We start from the raw sequence: 22,771 nt of genomic DNA on the forward strand, positions 1-22,771 counted from the left end.
CTTACAGTTATTGCTTCATTTCCCACCAGCCAGTCCTCCTTCCTGGGCTCAAGAGGCAATAACACAGAAGGGAAGGTGCCATGAGCAGGTGACGGGTGCTGGTTTAACCCACAGACACACACTGAGGACTCACTTACACAGGCAGGAGCCAGAACAGCTTTCCAATGATAAACTGGTACCAACAACTAAGGAAAGACCAAGTCTGTATGTCTGCCTGGCTGTTCGACATCTGTTAAATGACTGTCTTATCTCAAGGTCCCCAAAACAAAATTGGCTGCCTCAAAGACATGTCTGGTCAGGAGGACAAGAAATGCTGCGCAGTAACAATTTGCTAAGAATTATAAACCAACAGCTTCAACTCTGGTTTCTCTTGTACTCAAGGTGCTCAAAGAGCAAAGTAGATAAGCTTTTCTCCTGCTTTTTCAGAGCCTCTCAAAGACCTGAAATAGCTGGGTTAGTTTCTTGACAGCACTTTCAAAGAAGTCTGTGATAGCTAATATTGGTTGTCTACTTGACAAACCTAGGAAGAGGAAAGTCACTTGAGAAACTGCCTCTATCAGATTGGCATGTGGGCATGTCTGAGGCCCAGTATACTGTGGGTGGTACCATCCCTAGGCAGTAGGGTCTGGCCTTTTTAGGAAGCAGAACACAAGCCTGAGAGTAAGCCAGTAAGTAACGTGTCTCCTCCATGGTTTCTGCTTCAGTTCTTGTCTCCATGTTCTTCCTTGAGCTCCTGCCCTGGAGTTTAAGCTGTAAGCAAACTAGTTCTTCCCCAAGTTGCTTTTGGCTGGTGTTATTAGAACAAGAGAAAGCAACCTAGGACAGTGTCTAATTAACTGTGCAGGCCGAAGGAAGGAAAGAAGAATGGAATGCAGTGGCTCCCATGCCCACACCACTGCATAGCTGGGTGTGTAGGCTCTGCCCAGTCGCATCTACTAGGGACTCTAGGAAGCTGGATGAGGTGGTGGGTGCGGAGACAACTGGCCTGTGCTGGTGCCTGCAGGCCGAGGCCAGCACAGAGTCTGAATACTTAGCATTTTTATACAATAGACTAGACTGAGTCACCAAAGGAAAGGGTATTAAATCACAGGCATTTCAAAACTCTAAAATAGTTGTGGAAACTAAGTAACAACCGTGACATTTACTTATGTATTTTCTGGTACTTGCCTGGTAAGGCTATGTCCTTCTAACTGTATAAAACTGTTTCTTATTTACTCGATTAGCTGCAGGTAGCCATACTGAGCCATCTCACAGGCTAAACTAGGCATGCTTACAATATCCATATACAGACACGCTGATAAGGTATCTGAAATCTAGAATTAATTTCAAAGTATCTCAGAAGCAGATCATTTTGAGTCCTCCCCGAAGTTTTCGGCACAGTATTTTGCCTCTAAGATCTCCCTCAGAGAAGACACAAAGGCTAATGACATTTAATGACCACAGAAGGAAAGGGCTGTCCCCTCCTCCTGCTCTCAGGCTGCATCTGTCTCAGTCTATGTGTATCATGAAGCACCGCTTACAGGCTTTAATAACAAACTCTACCAACCAAGTTCACGAATAATGCAGGAAGGCTTCCAATGACAGCAGTGACACTCACTTTACTGATTGCTCTGTTCTATTTTTGAGACTTTTCTGTGAGTCTTGGTGTGTATCAAAATGAAAACTTTCAAACTACTGAACCACCTTAAATGACTCAAGGCGAAAGGGCAGCTCTGAGGATCACTGGCACGTGGCAGAGGGGGTGCTTCAGGATGGATTCCTGAGAGCTCAGAGCTGGGACTAACAGATCTCATTAACTATGGCCAGCCCCAGTGACTCTCTAGACTCCCAACTTCCAGACAATTTCCTTGTCTCTCAAGTCATTTGGGGGAACTTTACTTAAATATTATTTTAAACCTTCAGAAACATCTTAAAGGTAGTCCTTAGGAATTTCTATTTGTCTTTTACCAGATGTATTAATAATTAAGCATCTACCTCATCGGCAGTATCATTCTCTCTCCCTACGTCTCTCAGATCTATCTGAGAGTAAAGTAGCACACTCAATGCCTACCTCTATTCCAATTATTGTAGAGTTTTATTTCCTAAAACTAAGAACATACTACAGACGACCATAACACAATTATCCACATCAGAAAAATTATCACCTACATAACGTAATGTAAAAACATACTAAACTGTCAATGGTTGCTCCTCTGTGCTGTGTCCCTAACCCATACCGTCAGCTGTAGTTGTCATTAACTTTGTTTAGCCTCCTTTAACCCACAAGAGTTCCTCAGTTTTGTCTTTATAACATGGCAGCTGAAGAGTACAGGTAAACAGAACTCCTAAGGTATTGTCTGTATCATGTCAGGCATAGCTGGCAAGAGGCAGGCGTGTGCTCCTACAGCAGGGAGAGTGGTTTGTGAACTCTGACCATAGGGACACACTATGGTGACCCTGTGGGCTCCACATCTAACAGTCGTGTCCATGAGACTGTAATATGCTTCTAGACACCAGAAGATAGCAAAGCAGATGTGAGGCTGTGATTCCAAGTCCATGGTCATGTTACCCAGTGTTAGAGGAGCTTCTCCTTGGCTGGCTCTGAGGAAGAGGGTATCTACACTGCAGTCTCACATAAGAAGTACAGACTAAGAACTGAGGTGAACTTCCAGTCAACTGCCAGCAAAAGCGCCAGCTCTTCACTGTGCTAGGGTCACAGGTAGGCACCCTGTGCCTGAATTTTCCACAGGCGCTGGGGGTGTAAACTCAGGCCCCCAGGCTTGTGTAGCAAGTACTTTACCATCTGAGCCACTTCTCCAACCTACTAGTATTTTTTTTAATTAAAAACATCATATTCTTTCAGATTAGATTTTTAAAAATCATTTCTGAAATTAACCAAGAATTATCCAATGTCAACTTAAAAACCAGCACACACCCAACTGTAACACGAGCACTCGTGAGCCAGAGGTGAGGTCAAAATGGAATGGGCAGATTTAGCTAAAGACCAAATATGCACTTTTCAACATTGTACACTCAAGCAACAGATCTTACACATTACCTTTAGTGATTTACTTTAGGCTATTAGGAAACAAAAAATTTCATCTACTGTAGTATGGGCCCAAACTATCCATAACCATAAGAAAATAAGTCCAAGAAACTAATATCAATGTATTTTTTGGTTCATACCCAAGACAATATTTCTCCAAGGAAGACCTGGAATTATAGGTCCAATTTCCCTGAGGATTTCAATATACAGGACAATTGCTAATCATTCTGAATAATTTAGAATTGACCTACCTCACAAACTCTTACAGAAAAAAAAAAATCAAGCCTATACCCATCTATTAATACAGGAGGGTTGAGATCCAAAGTTCCATTTTCACTGAAGTGAATCCTTGGCTTCAAAAGGCCATAACTGAAGCTGTGACTGGTTAGAGGCATGTGAGGAATAAGAAGACACATACTCATTTCATTGTTCCAAAAGGGACATTTAGATGATCTCCAGCATTGTGTAGCTACATTACACTGAAGTAACAGCTGGATGAAGGCAACACAGGGAAGCAGGTGAGGAAAGTTGCTACCTAATAACCATCTAAGCTTGGGTAAGTGTATTGTTACTAACCATCTAAGCTTGGATAAGTGTATTGTTACTAACCATCTAAGCTTGGATAAGTGTATTGTTACTAACCATCTAAGCTTGGGCAAGTGTATTGTTACTAACCATCTAAGCTTGGATAAGTGCATTGTTACTTTTCTCGTTGTATCTGGTACCAGACAAAAGCAACTAAAGGCAGGGTTCATTCTGGCTCACAGTTGGAAGGTACAGTCCATCGTGAGGGCAGCAAAAGCATGAAGTACAGGTCACATTGTGTTCATAGAAAGCAGAACAAATGGACACTGGTGCTCAGCCTGCTTTCTCCTTTTTATCTCCCTATACAGCCATGCACCCTTGCCCATGAGACAATGCTGCCCACAGTTGAGATGAATCTTCCCTCTTCAATTAAACCTCTTTAGAAACATCCTCACAAGCATATTCACAAGTGTGTCTCCCAAGTGATTATAAATTCAACAACGGAGATCAGTATCTTAAGTTCCTACACTTTTCTATTCTTTAGTTCCTATCTCTCAAATGCCAATAATATCAACTTTGTAAATTGGCTATTAAAATTAATGTCTCTATCAACATCCACCTCTTAGGCCCTTGAGTAGTTTTTAAAACTGTATACAGAAGTGAAAATAATATAACTATTACAAATGGTATTTATGAACTCTGTGTTTAAGAAACAACCATGAGGGGCTGGAGAGTGGATTCAGCAGTTAGGCGCACACACTACTCTTAGAGAGGACCTGAGTTCAGGGTGGCCCACAACAGCCTGGAACAGCTCCAGCTCTGGCCTTCACAGGCACTGCATTCAAACACATATATACATAATTAAAATAAAAACAAATCTTTTAAGAATATAAGCATGAATGTTTTTCACAGCTTCTTTCAGTGACACTTCAGGTTTTTTTTTTTTTTTTTTTTTTTTTTTTGGCTACTGCATAGATTACAATCAGCCTTATCCATGAGTGCCTAATTAAGTCAAGTCTATCAAGATTAAGCAATGATAAAAACTAACCTAATGTTATAAAATGAATTAACCTCATCCACTTAAAATATAGCCAATCTGGCACAAGAACAGCAGCCTGTTCTAGTTATTCATTTAGCCACTGTCCTCTCAAAGGGAAAAGGCTCCAGTGCTATATAATTGGCAGCAGTTAATACAAGACAGAACAGAACAGGTTGAAACTGGAAATTACAAGTTAAGTTACAATCTAGGAAAGTGTCCAGCAATTTTATCCAGGATTACAATTCTTACATACTATTTAAATAGCAGTAGTAGAAAACACTTGTAAAATGGTAGTTTTAGAAGCTACCCCTAACCCTGAACCAGAGTTGCCTTCTGGAAAGGCAAGTACAAGCAGAGGTCAGTCATCCATTTATAAGTTTATAAGTTACCAGCTGGAGCTGTGAGCTACTTCTAGGAAGAGAGAGTATCGGTCTCCTTAAAGCATTAAAAAGAGCAACAGAGATCAGTTGCTGCTAGGAAGGGGAATATGAAGAGAAATGGGGGGATATGAAGAGAAATGGGGGTGAGAATTTCAAAGATGATAGAATTTGATTATTAGGATAGTTTGAAAAGGAATGTAATCATAAAACACTGGAAGAAACAATTTACGAGGGCGAGTTTCACTGTGTGTAAATTATATGTTCCAAAACCGAAATTATATACATACAAACAACATAAAACAGACTCAGCAGGTTGTATTTATATATTTGTGTCTATATACATAAACATGTATGAATGTATGCACATAAAATCAGTAATAAAAGAAAAAGAGACCACTAATTTAAGAGACAGTGGGGGTGTATGGGAAGGGTTGGAGGGAAAGAACATGAGGGTTTGGGGGGGGGGGAGAAGAAGAAAATGATGTAGTTATATTTTAATTAAAATTTAAAAATCAAGAACTGAAAAAGTATGGGAAATTTAATTGTCTATTTAAACCGTTTAAATATTCATGTTGAAGCATGGTGTGATGGGACATAACTGAACTCCAGCACTCAGGAGGCAGATGCAGGAGAGGGAGTTATAGGTCAGCATGTGCCTTACAGTGAGAACCTCGTCTTTATCTACATCATTTATCTCTTCTCTTCCCTAGAAAGCTGGCCTAGCCCAGTAGCGCATCCCTGTTCCCTGACACACAGAAGCCTGAGGCAGGAGCACAGCTGCATGGATAAGATCATCTTGGGCTACACAGTGAGTTCAGGGCCAGCCTAGGCTATTCAGCAAGACCCACGTCTCAAAGTAAAAAAAAAAAAAAAAAAAAAAGTCAGGACAGGACAAGGAGTATTTCCTTCACAAACCCCAATGCTGAGAACGCTAGCAATCAAGTATGTGAAAACATTTTCCAGGTGGCTGAGGTATGGCTTCAAAAAACAGCACGAGCTTAGCGTGTGCCAGGGCCTGAGGTAAATACCCTGCACTGAAAATAACAAAACCTTCCCAAGGGAGCGATGTGCTAAAACATTTGATTTAAAGATATACCAGATTGCCTTAAGAAAAAAGGCCTGGCTGAATATCTATATATACTCTCCTGTATTTCTTTATACTCAACTTAAATTTGGTTTCTATGAATTAGGAAAAGTATTAAAAAGAAAATTACAGGGGTGAGCAAGATGTCCATATGCATGCCACCAGGCCTGATTACCCGAGTTTGACCCTCCAGAAACCACATAACAGAAGGAGAAATGACTCTCAACACTGTTCTCTGATCTCTACAAACGTGTGAGCACACACGAAAAATAAGTAAAACACCTACTAATAAAATAAATTTGAAAGAAGGAATTATAGTAAAATCTAGAGGATGGGGGCTGGTGAGGGCAGAAAAGAAACAATACTAAGGATTTCTGAAAAACACAAAGCTTCTTATTTTATAAGCTTCCTACACACACACACACACACACACACACACACACACAGGGTAGGGGGGATTAAATGAGACTTATACTACACCGGAGCTTAGGAGCCTCCCAGAAGCCACATTTGCCAAATAAGAAGTCCAGTGCAGAATGGAACACCTCCCCTGAGTTGTTGGGAGGGGGTGTCTTAGCTAAGTTTCTGTTGCCGTGATAAAACACCACGTCCAAAAGCAACTTCAGGAAGAAAGAGTTTATTGCTTACAGTTTGTAGCCCATCGAAGGGAAGACGGGAGGAACGGAAGCAGAGGCCACAGAGGAAAGCTGTTCACTGGCTTGCTTCCCAGGTTCACCGTCAGCTACGTTTCTTAGGCTTCCCCAGGAGTAGCACTACCCACACCAATCATTAATAAGAAAATACCACACAACCTTGCCAAAGGCAATCTGATGGAGGCATTTTAATTTAGAGTCCCTCTTTCCAGATCCTAGCTTGTATCAAGTTAACAAAAAACTAGCCAGCTGGGCATGATGGCAGACTCCTTTATCTCAGCACTTAGGAGACAAATGACAGATCTCTGTGACTTTAAGGCCAGCCCGGTCTACCTAGGAAGTTCTAGGACAGTCATGGCTACATAAAGAGACCCTGTCTCAAAACAAAACAAAACAAAACAACTAATGGGGTGGGATATTGTGTGTGCACCCCCGCCCCAAGACATAACCCCAAAGAAAACCAGATACTGCCACTGCTCGTATTTGTCTTCCCAAACTTCATGGTAGTAAGACCCTATTGCTGAAGACGCTGATCGCAGGACACAGAGACATCAAGCTAGTACTGATCTTGAAGCTTCCTCCTGAATGGCTGGCTCTAATGGTACCAGAAAGTGATCTGCAAGCTGCAGCAGGGACGCCATCAACACTTTTGCCCAGCTGTGAACACAGTGGGCCACAAATACTGACCAGCATATGGCAAGACTGAATCCTCATGGGTGCAATAGTTAGCATGGATGTTAGGAGTAGCCGGCACTTTATACTACATTTAAGGCCTTTCCATAGGAGGAAACCCGGGCCCTGGTACAGTAATCTGGCCATAAACTCATGGCTCGTGAGCTCACAAGCACTAGGCGAGAACTTACCAATATTTTATCAAATAGACGAAGTACCAAACTCGATTTAAATACATATCCACAGACTAGTGCTTTCAGTCCTCATCTGAGACGCTTCCTTGTACAATCCACCGTGGTCAAAGCACAAGAACAGATGTCTGTGGTGTGCTCAGCCTTAAAAGAGATATTTATATCATACACTCTTGCCACAAGGTTCAGTGCACACCACAGGAAAGGTAAGAGCTGGAGGTCCATGAGAAACAGGGTGAAAAGGTGTCTTCTGGACGTGACAGGACAGCTGCCCCTCATGAACTCACAGCAGTTGTGGCTGCCCACACAGGACCTGCACAAGACTGAGCCAAGTGGCATTTCAGCATGGGCTGAGAGGAGGGCTCATAAGCTTCTGCCTCTGGCTGAAGATTTATTGACAGCTGATAGCTGCAAGGGAAATATTCTATTTTGCTTTCTATTGTTGTGACAAACATAACAAAAGCAAGGGAAGAGAGGGTTAATTTCATCTTATCACTTACACTCCATCATGAAGGGAAATCAGGGCAGAGGCTCAACCAGGAACTAAAGCAGAGGCCCCAGAGGAACACTGCTTACTGGCTTGCCCATCATGGCTTGCTCAGCCTGTTTATACAACTGAGGACCATCTGCCCAGGGATGACACTCCCACACCAATCATCAATCAAGAAAATCTGATGGAAGCATTTCTTAATTTAGGTTCCCTCTTCCCAGATGAACTAGATTGAATCAAAATGACAAACCAACCCAACCAACAAACAGCAACAACAACAACAAAACCCCCAATACGGAACCAGCACAGGGAAAGTCAGTTTTCTTTAAGGATATGGCCCCCTTTATAGATGGCAATGTTCCAGTAGATGACCTCACATCCCTGCACATAAGGCAACACAAACTGTCTTAGTAGTTTTTTTGTTTGTTCGGGTTTTTTTCCTCTTTTTTTAAAGGGCCTTGGGGATGGGAGAGGAAGGGGATCCAAGAGGAGTTGGAGAGTGAAAATAAGAGTGACTTTGATAAAACACATTATATATATTTATGAATCTCAAAGAATAAACTAAAATTCATATTTAAAAACTACAAGATAATTCATAACATGGTTTTTATGTGCTATAAAACTCTATGTTGACTATATTGCTGTGATCAGGCTCCTTCAGCCTCAGGAAAGGTAATTTTATTTTCCTCCATTAGCCTACAGACCTCGCTTAAGAATCAGGACCTTCCTGGTCCCTTTCAAGCAGGAGCGCAAAAGGTTTCTGCCTCACACCAGGATACGGGAGTCTCCTTCCTTAAGAGAAAGTCAGTTCAGCAGCTAAGACAGGCTCTCAAAGGATCCTCTAGCCCAGTGCAACCCAGTCTTTACATGGCCCGTTCACCCCACAGGGACTCAGGCTTCCTCTCTTCCCTCAACTCCACCTTCTCAGGACCAAGTAGCACTCGGTGCTCTTCAGCCCAACAGCACCTGGTTTTCCAACCCTGACACTCTTTAAAATAATAATAATTGCTGCCAAGGAGCAGTTATTGATGTAGCCTGTGAACTACTAATGTTCACAATGTTAGAAATCAAAAGAAGAATTAAAGATACCAAAGTTAACCACTTTAACCTGCAACACATTAATATAAGTAACACTTTTAAGGGAGAAAAAAACTATTGTTTAACAAAAAGTATTAAAAGAGCTTTTTTTTTTTTTTCCTTTTTACAACTTTCTAGACCTCTAATGGCCTTGGGAATGGACAGCCAGATGTCATGTTTGCTTCTGCAAGTCGTCTGACAGTCACCCTCGCAGGAGGGAACAGTATTAAAGCCACACCGGCCTCATGGCGGTGCAGCACTGGATGGCTGATGAGACTGAGGGTGAGCCTTGCAACAGGACCACAAGCGGGTGCAGACTGTGTCTGTACACTCTTCATTTACAACAGTGCCTTGTTCCACATATGCTCTCTCTTTACAGCTCCATGGCCCTATGGGCTTAAAAGAAATTACCCTATTTTATAGACAAAGGTCTGGGATAAAAAAAAAAAAAAAAAAAAAAACGCATCACTCAAAATTTCACAGATCCTGAAACTACAACAAAACTATCCTCTGACTCAGATCGAACCTACTCCTTATACTGTGTTGGAAATACATCAAAAATACTAATTATACTTTAATCCATATACTTTAAAAATGCCAATTTAGAAAATGTATTTGTACCTTCAAAATTGAGTAAAAAAATATAAAAATAAATTGAATTTTAAAATAATGTATTATTTTTGGTTTTTGTTTATGAAATAACATTAAGGAAGTTTGCATTTCACATAAAATAAGTTAAAAGTTACTGAAAGTCATTATCAATATCCAGGTGCATTATAAAAGTAGACACACAATTTCTTAAGTATTTAGACATTAACAAGGCTGACACTACTCTAGTCTAAGGATGGTGTCCTGCTACAGCTAGGACAGCACACACATAGGTAGCCTGGCATCAAATGCTATCCTTGAAACCTTGCAAGAAACACAATCACTTAACATTTCACATAAAACTCTGGAATAAAATTATCAAAATTATTTTAAAATCATGAACCTTCTTTTAGAAATAACTAAGCAAGCTGGGCAGTGGTGGTGTGAGCCTTTAATCCCAGCACTTGGGAGACAGAGGCAGGCAGATCTCTTGGCAGGTCAAGGCCAGTCTGGTCTACAAAGCCAGGGCTACACAGAGAAAACCGTCTTAGAGGAAGAAAGAAAGATGGAAACCAAGCCAGCAAGCCACAAGCCACATTACTCCTCCACTGGAACAGTGCCCGGATCCTAACCTTTGTTCTACTAGAGAAGCACTGTGGAGGTCTGCACGCTCAAGCATGTGGTGATGATGATATACCAGATTTTGTTATGAAAAATAAAATACTTTTTATTCGGGGCTCTGGGTGGTAAGTAATTTTACAAATACAGGAAGTAAGCTATGTTTAAGCTGTTTCTTCTAATGCTCTAGACAAGTGGACGGGTAACTGATTCTTTTTCCATCTGTTCTTCCTGAGCAGAGAAGACATGTGTCTGTTCTCGATATAACCTTATCTGAAAACTGAGAGCCACAGCAAGAGCTCACTACTCAAGTCATGCCAACAAGTACAAGCTTTTACAGAAATATTTGTACATTTCTCTTACCTCTGTCTCTGTACAATGTGAATATCCCAATTTACCTGTAATAAAAATGCAAAAAGTTACTTTCAAATGACTGTGGGCTTTTAAATCATGGATAATATATTCAAACAACTACAGCCAAGGCTTTATTAAACATGAAAATCTCTATGAAAATACTTTGCATATACAAAGTTGTTGGTTCATTCAGTCACCAAGCTGGCTTGCATAATCAGCACCCCAGAACTCAAGAGGCTAGAAAAGGAAGATCACTGTAAGTTCTGGGCCACCCTGATCTATACAGCAGGGCACAGGACAACCAGGACGTGTGAGACTGCCTCATTGCCCGACTCCAGAGGGAGAGGGAGGGAAAGAGGGAGGGGAGAGAGTTTTTAAAAACAAGGCTGCACAGCTGAGCATTACAGCACTCTCAGGGCAGAGACAGGCAGAGCTCTGAGTAGACTTTGAAGCCAGCTTGGTCTACAAAGCGAGCAAGTCCCAAGACAGTCAGGGCCATTACACAGAGAAACCCCGTACAGAAAGACAACAACAACAAACCCAACCTGCATTCATGATTTAAAAAAAAAAAAAATTCAAAAAAACTTTTAAAGCTGGGCATTGTGGCATACCCCATAATTTCAGAGGCAGGCAGGCAGATCTTTGTGAATTCAAGGCCAGGCTAGTCTACATGGAGAGTTCCAGGACAGCCAAGGCTACACAGTGAAACAATGTCTCAAAAATATAGACAACAGAGAGAAAGAGACACACGCTGACTCACTGACCCTTGGGTTGAGGCAGGAATATCTAGAGCTTCTGGCCAGATTGAACTAGAGTGAGGCCTTGTATCAAGACAAAACCACCACAAAAAGGAAGAAACTGCTCAAACTGAACAGCAACTGGCTATGCCAACAATAGTATCTGTTTTCATCAATAAAACATAATACCCAAGAACTTGTATAACCATATATTTTGTCGATTTGGGACAGAAATCATACTTTGAAAATAAAAGCAGCTACTTTAGAATATAGTCATTCATTAAACTAAAAAGAGCCAGTAATAACTTTACACTGAGTAGTGTAAACTTTAATTTTTCCCATCTCTTTTCACTTTTATCTATTTGTATATATTCACACACAAACAGGTGCCACAGCACGTGTGGTGAGACCTTTTACTATGTAGGTCCTGAGGACTGATCACAGATCATCAGACCTGGTGGTAACTCACTAAAACCATCTCATGGGCCCCGTCTGCTCTTCTTAAGGGTCACTGTCTTAGGGTCACGCACACAGGCCTGCACAGACTTCCCTCCAGTACTACTCTATGAACTCCCATCCCTCCCAGCCTGCTCTAACTACACTGCTCCACAGCAGTGGTTCTACCATGCTTAAACCTCAATGTTTAAATACCACTAACACAGCTTACTGCTCATCGTGACATCATCAAAGAAAAATACCAATAATCGTATCTGTATGCCATCCAATCCTTTTTTATTTATTTGTTAATTTTTACTTTATACATATGGTTGGTCTGTCTGCATGTATGTCTGTGCAACATATGCATGCAGTGCCCAAGGAGGTCAGAAAAGTACATCAAATCACTGGAACTGGACTGTGAGCCATAATGTGGGTACTGGGAATTAAACTCTGGTCCTCTGGAAGAACACTCAATAGTCTTGACCACTAAACCATCTCTCCAGCCCTGCCACCCAATTCTTAATATAAAAAATAAAGTTGAAACCCTTCCTTAACATCTAACAATCCTAACATAATCCTAAATATTATAAAACAGTAGCTGAAGAAAATGGAAACCTTAGGTCTTGTAAAATATAAATGATATACAAGCAATAAAAACTCTATAAACACGTATAAAACGACCTTAATTTATTATAATACTTTTATATAGCAAGTGGGACTTGCTAAATATATGGCATAAGTTTGTTGCCAACATAAAATTGTATTCATATTTGGTGATATATTTATATAATCGTAAGACTGTTCAGACCATAATACTTTGGTACATTACATTAGGAGTTGGGACTCCTGTAATTGGTAACTAAGTTGCTTAAAAGCATACTGCAAGATACAGCTCAAAGCAGGGAAACATTTACTGAGTGCTTTACTCTTCAGGAGAGGACACAAAATTGTGGCACAAATAAAAGTAACATCTTTAAGAGTGCATGGACCACATACTTCATCAGTAAGAAATGTTCTTAAGGAGGAAAGGATCACAAAAATTCTGGAACTAAGTCTGGCTATGCAGCCCTGACTGGTCCAGACTTGGTGGTCGTGGCTTGTGCTATTTAACAATATACAAACCTAACATATGGGAAGGATAGGAAGCTCTAGGTGCTGATGTGAAACTAGAGCTATTGCCCAACTTGAAAAACTAGCTGTGCCCACCAAAAATGGGAGAACTCTGGTTTTCAAAGGCAAACCTGAGCCTATCCTGCCTGATTTAGCAAACTCAGGAACCCTCAAGAGACTGGCTGACTCTGTCTAGGACAGCTATAAGAATCTGTGAACAAGTCTTTGCACCTGAAAGTAATAAAGTGCTTAAGGAATTGTTGAATGTGTCAAAAGTCATAGCTACTGAAATTAGATTCCTTCCAATCACCTCTGATGCAAAACTAAAAATACAAAGATTATCCTTGCAGGGATAATCCTGTGCACTGTGTGGAAGCATCACCTGGAAGCTCATAGCCTATTAGCAAGTGTGTGTGTGTGTGTGCAGGCATAGAATAATTTACAAGCTAGTCAGGGAACAAGCCAAAGCTTATGGCCTAGGCATATTCATAAATAACTAAGCTCCGAGTCCTTATTCAGGAACTGGCACATGGCCGAAAAGCCCTCGGGTACAACTTTTGTCTAGGAATACCAAAAACTCTGTGTGCAACTGTGCAACTACACTTGGTTGTCCCACACAGACTGCTGAGCACCTCAAGAAAACACGCAGGTTGGGAGCACAACATTCCCAACCACCTACAAAGCTGTCAAAAGCTGTCATCCAATTCCACACCCAGGTACTGACCTAGGAATAGGAAATCCCAGCCACCTGTCGTCAGAGCTAAGAGGGCCTTGGACATGACTGCACAATCCATTCACTCTGCAGATGAGCAATGGGAAGCCAGAGATGACTACTGATTGGCACACACTCACATGTCAACACAGCACGCTGGGGGACTACAGGGACACTCCAGGGCTCCCCTAGCTTTGTCATACATGCTGGCATGTTTTGCTACATGTTTTTCATTGCTACTGCTAAAGATTGGGGGAGGAGAGGGGATTGCAGGCATGCTGTCCTAGCACACAAACTGTTTTCTTCCAACACCTTCAGCAGGAGCCCGCCAGCATAAAGTAAGGGATTTGTTTCATCACCTTCGAGTCTTTCCAAGGGCTGGCTACCTCTGCTTCAGAGAAACCATACTCCAGGGACCCCTCACCGTCCAAACCATGCTTTCACTTTCTCCATTTTCAATATTCTCAACTATGGTAGACCTTAACAAGTCTTCAGATTATAATCATGGTGAAATAGCTCTTTCAATCAAGTAATAATTTTATTGGGTACATTTAAAACAGATATTAAGTAAAATCTGAAATGATATGTAATATTAACTTTTCAAATATTTCAAAATTCTAAAAAAAAAAAAAAAAATAGGAGGACTGATTTGCTCAGAAAGTCAAAAGCTTAGCTCTGTATTTACAGCTGTAAGGATCATGACTATGTTTCAAACGTATACTTTTAACTCAATATAAAGATCTCTGAAAATAAAAGCTCCTCAAGGCCTAGCAATTAGGAAAGTCTATCTTCTTATAAAACAATACAAATGGGTTTAAGTAACAAAGTAACCTGGTAGACAATGCCTGTTAGTAAAAACAACAAACCAACACAATCCCACTTATCTTTACAAGACATTTACAATTTAAATTTTTTACCCATTTATTTTATGTGTACACACATACCACAGGTCATGTGGACAGGTCAGAGGACCACTCTCTACTTGCAAGAGTTGCTTCTCTCCTTCTGTTATGCGAATTTCACTAGAACTCAGGTTATCAGGCTTGTTACCAGGCATCTGTCTCAGCTGAGCATCTCACCAGCCCTTTAGATATTTTAAACCATAAATATTAATGATCAGAAAAACTCCAGTTATCCAGTATGCTCCAAAAGTCCCAGGAAAAACATTTCTCTGAATGTTCCTAATTGGTCCCCTTAACTTTGGCTGCTCAGAATTAGATATTACACACTTCACACACACATCAGTACAACTATATAAATGATGAGCCACACAGCCTGTAGGTAGAATTTAAGGTAGTTTCAGGGAAAAAAGTCAGATTTTCATGTAGATCAGTATTATTAAATAAGTAATGTTAATATTAATATTAAATAAATGTGGACAGCTTGCTCTGGAGTATGAAACCTCACCATACTTCTTGAACTGTCAGTCACGTATTATCAGTAAAATGCAAATTAGTTGACTAAAAAGAAGCCAAGTATACCCACCAAATGAGTTTTCAAAACTTTTAGTCTAGATGGCTCAGAATCATTAATGTTCTCCTATGTGATTCAACTCAAACTGTTAGACCCACAGACTATGTGCAAACAGATCCTTTTTCACGATAAAACTGAAAACTTGCAACAGATGCACTAAACAAGTCCACCGCCTTTGTTTCACAAACCCATGGATAAACACAAACACAGAGAGAGCAAGTCAGACTTAGCCCTTGCCTCACAGCACCTGCATTTTACTAAATATAGACAAAAATGAACAAAGATGAGAACTAGTAATATCCTATTGGGGGCACAAAAGGAAGAGAAAGGAAGTAACAAAAATGACCCAACTTAGGTTAGCCAGGCAAGTCCTCTGGTATTTAAACAAAGACACTGAATTTGTGTAGGGCTGACTGAGGGCTGGAGGAAGAGCCTGCTGGAGAAACCCAAGGGAGCTGAGTCCTGGACACATCTGACAGTAAAGTGTGTGTAGAGAAAAGCAGGCAGATCACAGAGCCCCAACTTTCAAGCATGCTTTTAAACACAAGAGGATGCTAGTTAAGAGTCAACAGTGCACGCCTGTAACCCCAGCACTGGAAGGGGAAGTAGAGAGTCTATAAGTGAGGCCCATCTGGCTTATACAAGTTCCAGGCTATCCAAGGCTATATAGGTTCACAGTGAGAGCCTGTCTCAAAACAAAGGGTGAGCTGACTGTATTTCTAGGTCAGCCTTGTCCAGAGCAACACAGTGCAAGTATAGACCAGACAGGAGGCTGCTGGCATCCTGGAGAGTAATGCGGGTGGGCAGCCCAAGGTACAGACAGGGTTATGAAAGGTAAGAGGAGTCAAAAGATAATTTGAAGAGGTTGTGAATATAATTCAGTGGCAAAATGAGTGTTTATCAAGTCTGAGGCACTACATACAGTTTCTCTGCACAATTACAAAATCCAGGCCCTGTCCCCAAAAGGGTGGTGTGGAGTGGGGCTAAGATTTAAGATAGCTATCACATTAATACAAAGGGGATTTTTTTTTTTTAAATAATGAGCAGGCTGACATTTAGTAACTAAAAACTTTTCTGCAGCCTAAAGAGACTTGAATTTTTAAGGACTGGGAACCATCCATGAACATCATCATATTTTAGTTCCCTATTAGCTGGGTGTCATGTCACTCCTTTAATCCCAACACTTGGGAAGCAGAGGCTGAAAGATCTGAGTTCGAGGCCAGCCAGATCTACAGAGTGATTCCAGGACAGCCAGGTCTTCACAGGGAAACTATCTCAAAATAAAAACAACAAAGCCAAACCAAACCAAAATAAAACAAACAAAAATAGAAATCAAAAGTTAGAATTGTAAAACTCGGCATTCATTAGCTAGAATTCATTTCCCATAACAAAAGCATGCCGTAAGCATAAGAAACAACCATGAAGAATGCTTTTTACTTCATCAGATTATCAAACCCTTTCCTCTCCGTTAGACAATGCCACTAATACAGACACTGAAGGATGGATCAGAATGTAAGATTACGGCATGGATGGAAACTGGTTTTCTTGATAAGCAAAGACTACATATAGCATCAAGCTTTTCCTCAGGTCCCCATAAAGAATGAAGAACAGTATTATATTCCACTGCCCTCTGGCACATGTGTTTTCTTCACAAATTTCATGTTTAAATAATAAGCTTAGGTGAATGATCTCATTAATTCTTTAAAATTAATTCACACCTGCTTTATATGCATTTTTGCTGCTCTAAAACCCAGACCCTAGAACTCCAAGTTTTCACAGATGAGGAGGTACAAATGCTAAAGCATAAAATGAATCATCAAAGGACTGTAACCAGCTGACCTGGCCCAGCATTCCTGGACTCTACTAAGAATAAGGTTGTTCCAGACTCTTCCAACCTACTGTATGGCACCCATCCACTCCTGCGTAAGCCAGGCTAGCTGGCACCATGTTAGAGAACAAAGAGAAGAGGATCTGGAACTTTTGGCAAACCTCATAGATCTGAATTAAAATTTTCCCTAGTAAAAGTAATTCAAATATTGCTTAAATTTCATAAAAGAAACCTTAAAACCAACAAAACCCCTGCACTCTAATGCTATGTTATTTCAAGAACAAGGAGAATTTGGAGGGGAAATATCCCAGGCCAAATAGTGAGGTCAGCTCTACCAGCAGAGGGAACCCCAAAATTCAAGTGGGAAGAGCCTTGATTTCTACCTGAATTTGACTTAGAGTCTCTTCTTCTACTTAGAAACTTGGTTAAATATGAGAACAGTCAAAAATAATTTTCTTACAGACAGTCATGTACTTTTCCCCCTAAAAACAAACAAACAAACAAACAAAAACCAAAATCATTATTTGGACCTGGGTGTACTGGTGCTTTTAATCCCAGCACTCATGAGGCAGAGTCATGCAGATCTCTGAGTTTGAGGCCAGGCTGATCTACAGACAGTTCCAGAACAGCCAGGGTTATACTGAACAATTTTGCCTTAACAAACCAAAAACCAACCAACCAACAAAAAAGTCAAAAATCATTTATTTATTCATTTATTTATTTAGTGGTGTGTATATGTGTGTGTGGTGTGTGAGGTCTGAGGACAACCTTTGGGAGTTGGTTCTTTCCCTCTACAATGTAGGCTCTAAGACTCTAACTCGGATCTGACCTTGCTGACACATCGATAGTACTTTTCTACCTCCTGTCCATGCCTCCTCCCTGCTGCTCTCCCTACCCCTACCCCTACACAGGGTCTCACCTCATAGCCGTGGCTGGTCTAGAGTTCAGTATGAAGACCAGTCTGGCCTTTAGCTCAAAGAGATTTGCCTGTCTCTGCCTCCAGAGTGCTGGAATCTGGGTTAAGCTGTGCACCACTATGCTGGCTTTCCACCTAATTCTTCATTACTAATTCTCTATCATGATTAGTAGCAAACATCTCTAATCCCAGTACTCAAAGGAAGAGGCCAGGAATATTTCCAGTGTGAGGCCAGCTGGAGAAAAGGAGAAAGAAAAAAGGAAGAAAAATGAAGAGCAAGGAGAAATGAAGGAAGCAGAAGAAAGGAGTGGAGAAAGAAAAGAGGAGAATATTAATTATTTGAACCACCCAAACTCTCTAGGTTGGCTTGGGAAGTAGACCTCAGTGGTGAAACACTTGCCCAGTAAATGCAAGACTCTGAGTTTAATCCCTAGTCATAAAAGGGAATGAATGAATGAATGAATGAATGAATGAGTAAATAAATAAAACCAACACACACAAATTTAGCTGTTTTGACTTTTACTATGTATATTGCCAAGAAAGAACCCTTCTGTAACTAACTTTCTAATTAACATCTTATTGTATTCTGTAAAAGACTGTTTTTGTCCTGCGTTTAAGTACGGGGTCTCACTTGTTACCCAGACTAGCCTGGAAATCACTAGTGCTCAGCCTCCAGAGAGCCTACGTTCTCTGAAGATAACCAGAATGAAGTAAGAACAAGCTAAAGAAGCCCAGCAGAGCAGCCACTAAGCTAATGGATGGTCACTTCCCACCAGGACTTAATTCTACATACATCAGGCAATAGTCCAAAAGTCCCATCTAAACCACATCTCACGTGAAATGTTACAGAGACTAAGAAATACATTTGCACATTTTATTATCAATGTAAAGAAGCCCTCCTCCACTTCCCAGAGGACTTAAAGAAGGTAAATAGTCAACAAATGACTAGCCAGTTGGAAAGAGAAGGAACTGAATTCAGTAATACATGCATTAGAAAGTTAAAGTTTTCTGTATAACTATATATATATAGATATATATATATATATATAGATAGATAGATAGATAGATAGATAGATAGATAGATATAGACATATAGATATATATCTGTATAACCAAGGCCAGCTAATGAAGAAGGAAAAGCTTCTCCAACAGAAAGTCTTGGGGAAACTGGATATCCATATACAGAACAAGGTAGAACCTTGTCTCATTCCATCCAAAAACTCCAACTGCACACTGATCAAAGACCTGATAAGAAGTACCCCTTACAACTCAACCCCTTACAATAAGAAGAAAACCAGCCCAATTCAAATCAACCATCAACATGCTGTGTGAATAGAGTTGCCTCCTCTAGATATTTCATAGAAATAGAACGACACAAAAGCTTTGCATGGAAATCATGCAGAACTATGAATGATACTCAGACACTAACTTTCGCTGACAGCTGGAGAAATGCTGCATAGCTCCTAAGTCTATTTTTTAAATAAAAAATCTGGTCACAGACCTAGGGCAACTATGAATACCTACCTACATTTCACATTTTGCTAACCTCAATAACCATTTTCTGGACTTTAAAATATAAGTTTAATATTGTTTCTAATTTTCTTTATTAATCTTTGGTCAAGGGCTGGAGAGATGCCTCAGTGGTTAGGAGCACTGACTGCTCTTCCAGAGGTCTTGAGTTCAATTCCCAGCAACCACATGGTGGCTCACAACCATCTGTAATGGGATCTGATGTCCTCTTCTGGTGTGTCTGAACACAGCTACCGTGTACTTAGATATATTAAATAATTTTTTTTTTAAAAAATCTTTGGTCAAAAGATCTTGAAACATTTTTCACAAGAAGGTAGAAATGTACAATGCCTTTGTACAATGTGCACGAGCTGACAAAATCTCCTCACATGTACCTCACAATCACAAGAGCTGGACAAACACACCTTCCATTTTTACAAATTGAAAAGGACAGAACCAGAAAGGCTAAGTGGCTTAGCAGAGGCTTTAACCACACAGTAAGCCTCAGAACCAAGACTCCAAAGCACATCTCCTGCTGCCAGGGGACATCAAAGGCGATTTGCCTGCATCTGAAAAAGCAAAGGAACTTGGTGGGAATTAGCATGACTAGCATGACTCTATCAGGAAGGTATGTTCCACACCATCTTAATTTCTATGCAGCATAAATCATCATCTTCCCACCCTAACCTGCTCCTCCTGCCTTCCCCAACCATTACCCTGGTAGGACTCTGGGAGCCTTAGAGGCTTCCTTCCTTCTTGCACCTACACATCAAAACTAAAGAATCATGCCACATTCCATTTTCTAAAGAACCAACCTGACTTTCTACTCTTACTGCTCTATAGTTCAAATCCTCATCACCTCCCGTCTAAAGAGCTGAAATACTCCTAACTGGTTTATCAGCTCAGAGGCTACTAATACTTAAAGATAGCATGAAATGCCAACTGGTGTCTTTGTCCAATTACATTTTGCAGAAGATGTAATCTACTCATTTGTTTTGTTTTTGAGACAGGGTCTTGCTGGGAGCTCTCTGGTTGGACTGTATTCACTATGTAGCTGAGGTCAGCCTCAAACTCACAAATAATCCTTCTGCCTCAGCCTCCCAAGTGCTGGGATCACAGGTAAACCATGAGATGGGTACTTTCTAGCAAGCCTGTGTATCTTTCTAAAAAGAGTAATCTGTGTATCAATTTTCTAGTTTACATTCCTTACATGCTCTCCACTGATTATCTGGCCTATAGACATGTACGATCAGTGTGGCTCTCAGTAAACATGCCTTTCCAGACAGTCTCACTCCCCACCACTCCCACACACATCCTATGCCCAGGGCACTGAACACCCACCACAAAGCAGACAAACGGGTTTAACCTCACATGCCAAGTCCAAATAATTGTAGTGGCCGCCTGAAGCATCCTGCTGAGAACTAAAGAGGTTGCTTACACACTTAGCAGCATAAAGTCATGACGGATTAGTAAGCAGCGCTTGCTTCTAGCATGAGAAATAGGTGGCCCAACAAACGTCACACAGTGTCTACACAAGTGGAGCCTTGTCCAATGGATACTATAAGATGTCTTTCCACACTTCTCAACTTCTGTCTCCGTGGATACCATTTCACCCCATCGTTGGTCCTTCAGGACTTCAGAACTCGGTCTTCTATGTGAAATGTGCTTGTCACGAGGCAAAGGTAACCACTTTTTCTGGGCTCACAGTTTGCTACATCCCTCTAGCCTTCTGCAGTTACTGAACTGGACCACAGAAGGTACCACATGCATGTGTGAGCTTCTGTGTACAGTTTGTACCTGTTCCTCTGGGCACTTCAACATCTAGCACAGTCCATTTACAAGACATGCAAATAAATCCTGGTGAAATCAGCAAATGGACGCTCAACAGGAATTCCTCTCTCATAGAGTACTTGGGTTTCCAGAAAACCTAAGCCCACGTGTGAGGCTGAGCACACTCTGCCGTCACTTGCAGACTGTACCCATTGTTATCTCTCAGACACACAACACGCTGAGGAGCACACTGGGTGTAGTAGAGAAAGTGGAAAATATGAGAAGAAAAGATGACAGTCCTAAATAACACAAGCAATGTAAAAACATGTAAGATTCAAAGTTTCTTCCAGAAGCTAAATATGGGCCCTGAGGTTGCTATTATTAAGACTGTAATCCCTCCATATACCACTAATAAAAATATGCATGTGTAAAGTTAGGTGGATAAATAAGACTATATATATATATATATATTTATGAGCTGTAAAGTGATATTTCAATCCATTCTAGAAGATCAATCACCTTAATCACATTTCTGGGTTGCTTTTGGTTTTGTAAACAGGGCCTTAATGTAGCTTTGGCTGGCTGGAACACCCTATACGAATAAGGATGACCTCAAACTCAAGAGATCAACCTGCCTCTGCTTCTGAAATGCTTTTTTAAAATGCAGATTTCTTCAGTTTTCTACACTGCCCTTTCCTATGCCAGGATTCCACCTAGGATGTCACATGTCACTTATTGAGACAGCATCTTACTATGCAGTCCTTACTAACCTGAAGCTCAGTAAGTAGACCAGGCTGGCCTCCACCTTACAGAGATCTGTCTACTGAAGGTTTGGGCCAACACTGAGACTTTCTGAGGCATTATTACAGTGTACGGATGTGAAGATGGGAGTATTTGGGAGGAGAGGGGTGTTCATGTGCTATAGCCTTCTAGGGAGTTCAAAAGGCAATCTTGTGGAGTTGACTCTCGGCTGCTACGTGGGATCTAGGGATCAAATTCAGATCCCTGGGCTTGCAAGTAAGTGCACTGACCTACTGCATGGGCCATCTCACCAGCCCAAATTTCATTTCTTATCTTGAAATATACATTATCAGTAAGTACAGTCACCTAAACGTCCCAGAATGGTTTTAATTTTGAGTCTGTAAGGTGGGTTAGACAGATGTTAGAACATCTCTTAGCTGTTCTTTTGGAATACCTGAGTTCAATTCCCTAAGCCCGTATGGTTGCTCACAACAGAATGCATTTCCAGTCTCAGGGAATCCAACACTGTCTTCTGGCCTCCGTGGGTACTGTCTGTCTGTGGTGCATAGAAATACATGCAGACAAAACACCCACAGATGTAAGATAAAAATACATAACCCTTAAAACTGTTTGTGAGGTACAATCACTTTGGGAAACTTTAAAACACAGTACCTACTATAACGCTAAACACACAAATAAGGAGTGACCACACATGTAGGCACATTACTAAACATAAAGGCTACATCTGCTCACCAAAAGACATGCTCAATAGCAGCATTATTGATGACACTGGGTATTTAAACCGCACATGTCAATACAGAGTAGAATGAATGAATCAACA

At 40.9% G+C, this 22,771-nt stretch overlaps 1 protein-coding gene across 2 annotated transcripts in view; it reads right to left on the reverse strand.

Moving 5' to 3' along the window:
* Nucleotides 1-22,771, reverse strand: part of SPIRE1 (spire type actin nucleation factor 1) — a 116,979-nt gene that overhangs the window by 84,667 nt on the left and 9,541 nt on the right. For both annotated transcript variants that reach the window (XM_080919746.1, XM_080919745.1), the window contains exon 2: nucleotides 10,706-10,740. In XM_080919746.1, coding sequence (XP_080775872.1) covers nucleotides 10,706-10,740 — 35 coding nt within the window. The remainder of the gene's footprint in view (nucleotides 1-10,705; nucleotides 10,741-22,771) is intronic.

This window comes from Micromys minutus (assembly GCF_963924665.1).
Source record: "Micromys minutus genome assembly, chromosome: 8".
NCBI classification, from domain to species: domain Eukaryota; kingdom Metazoa; phylum Chordata; class Mammalia; order Rodentia; family Muridae; genus Micromys; species Micromys minutus.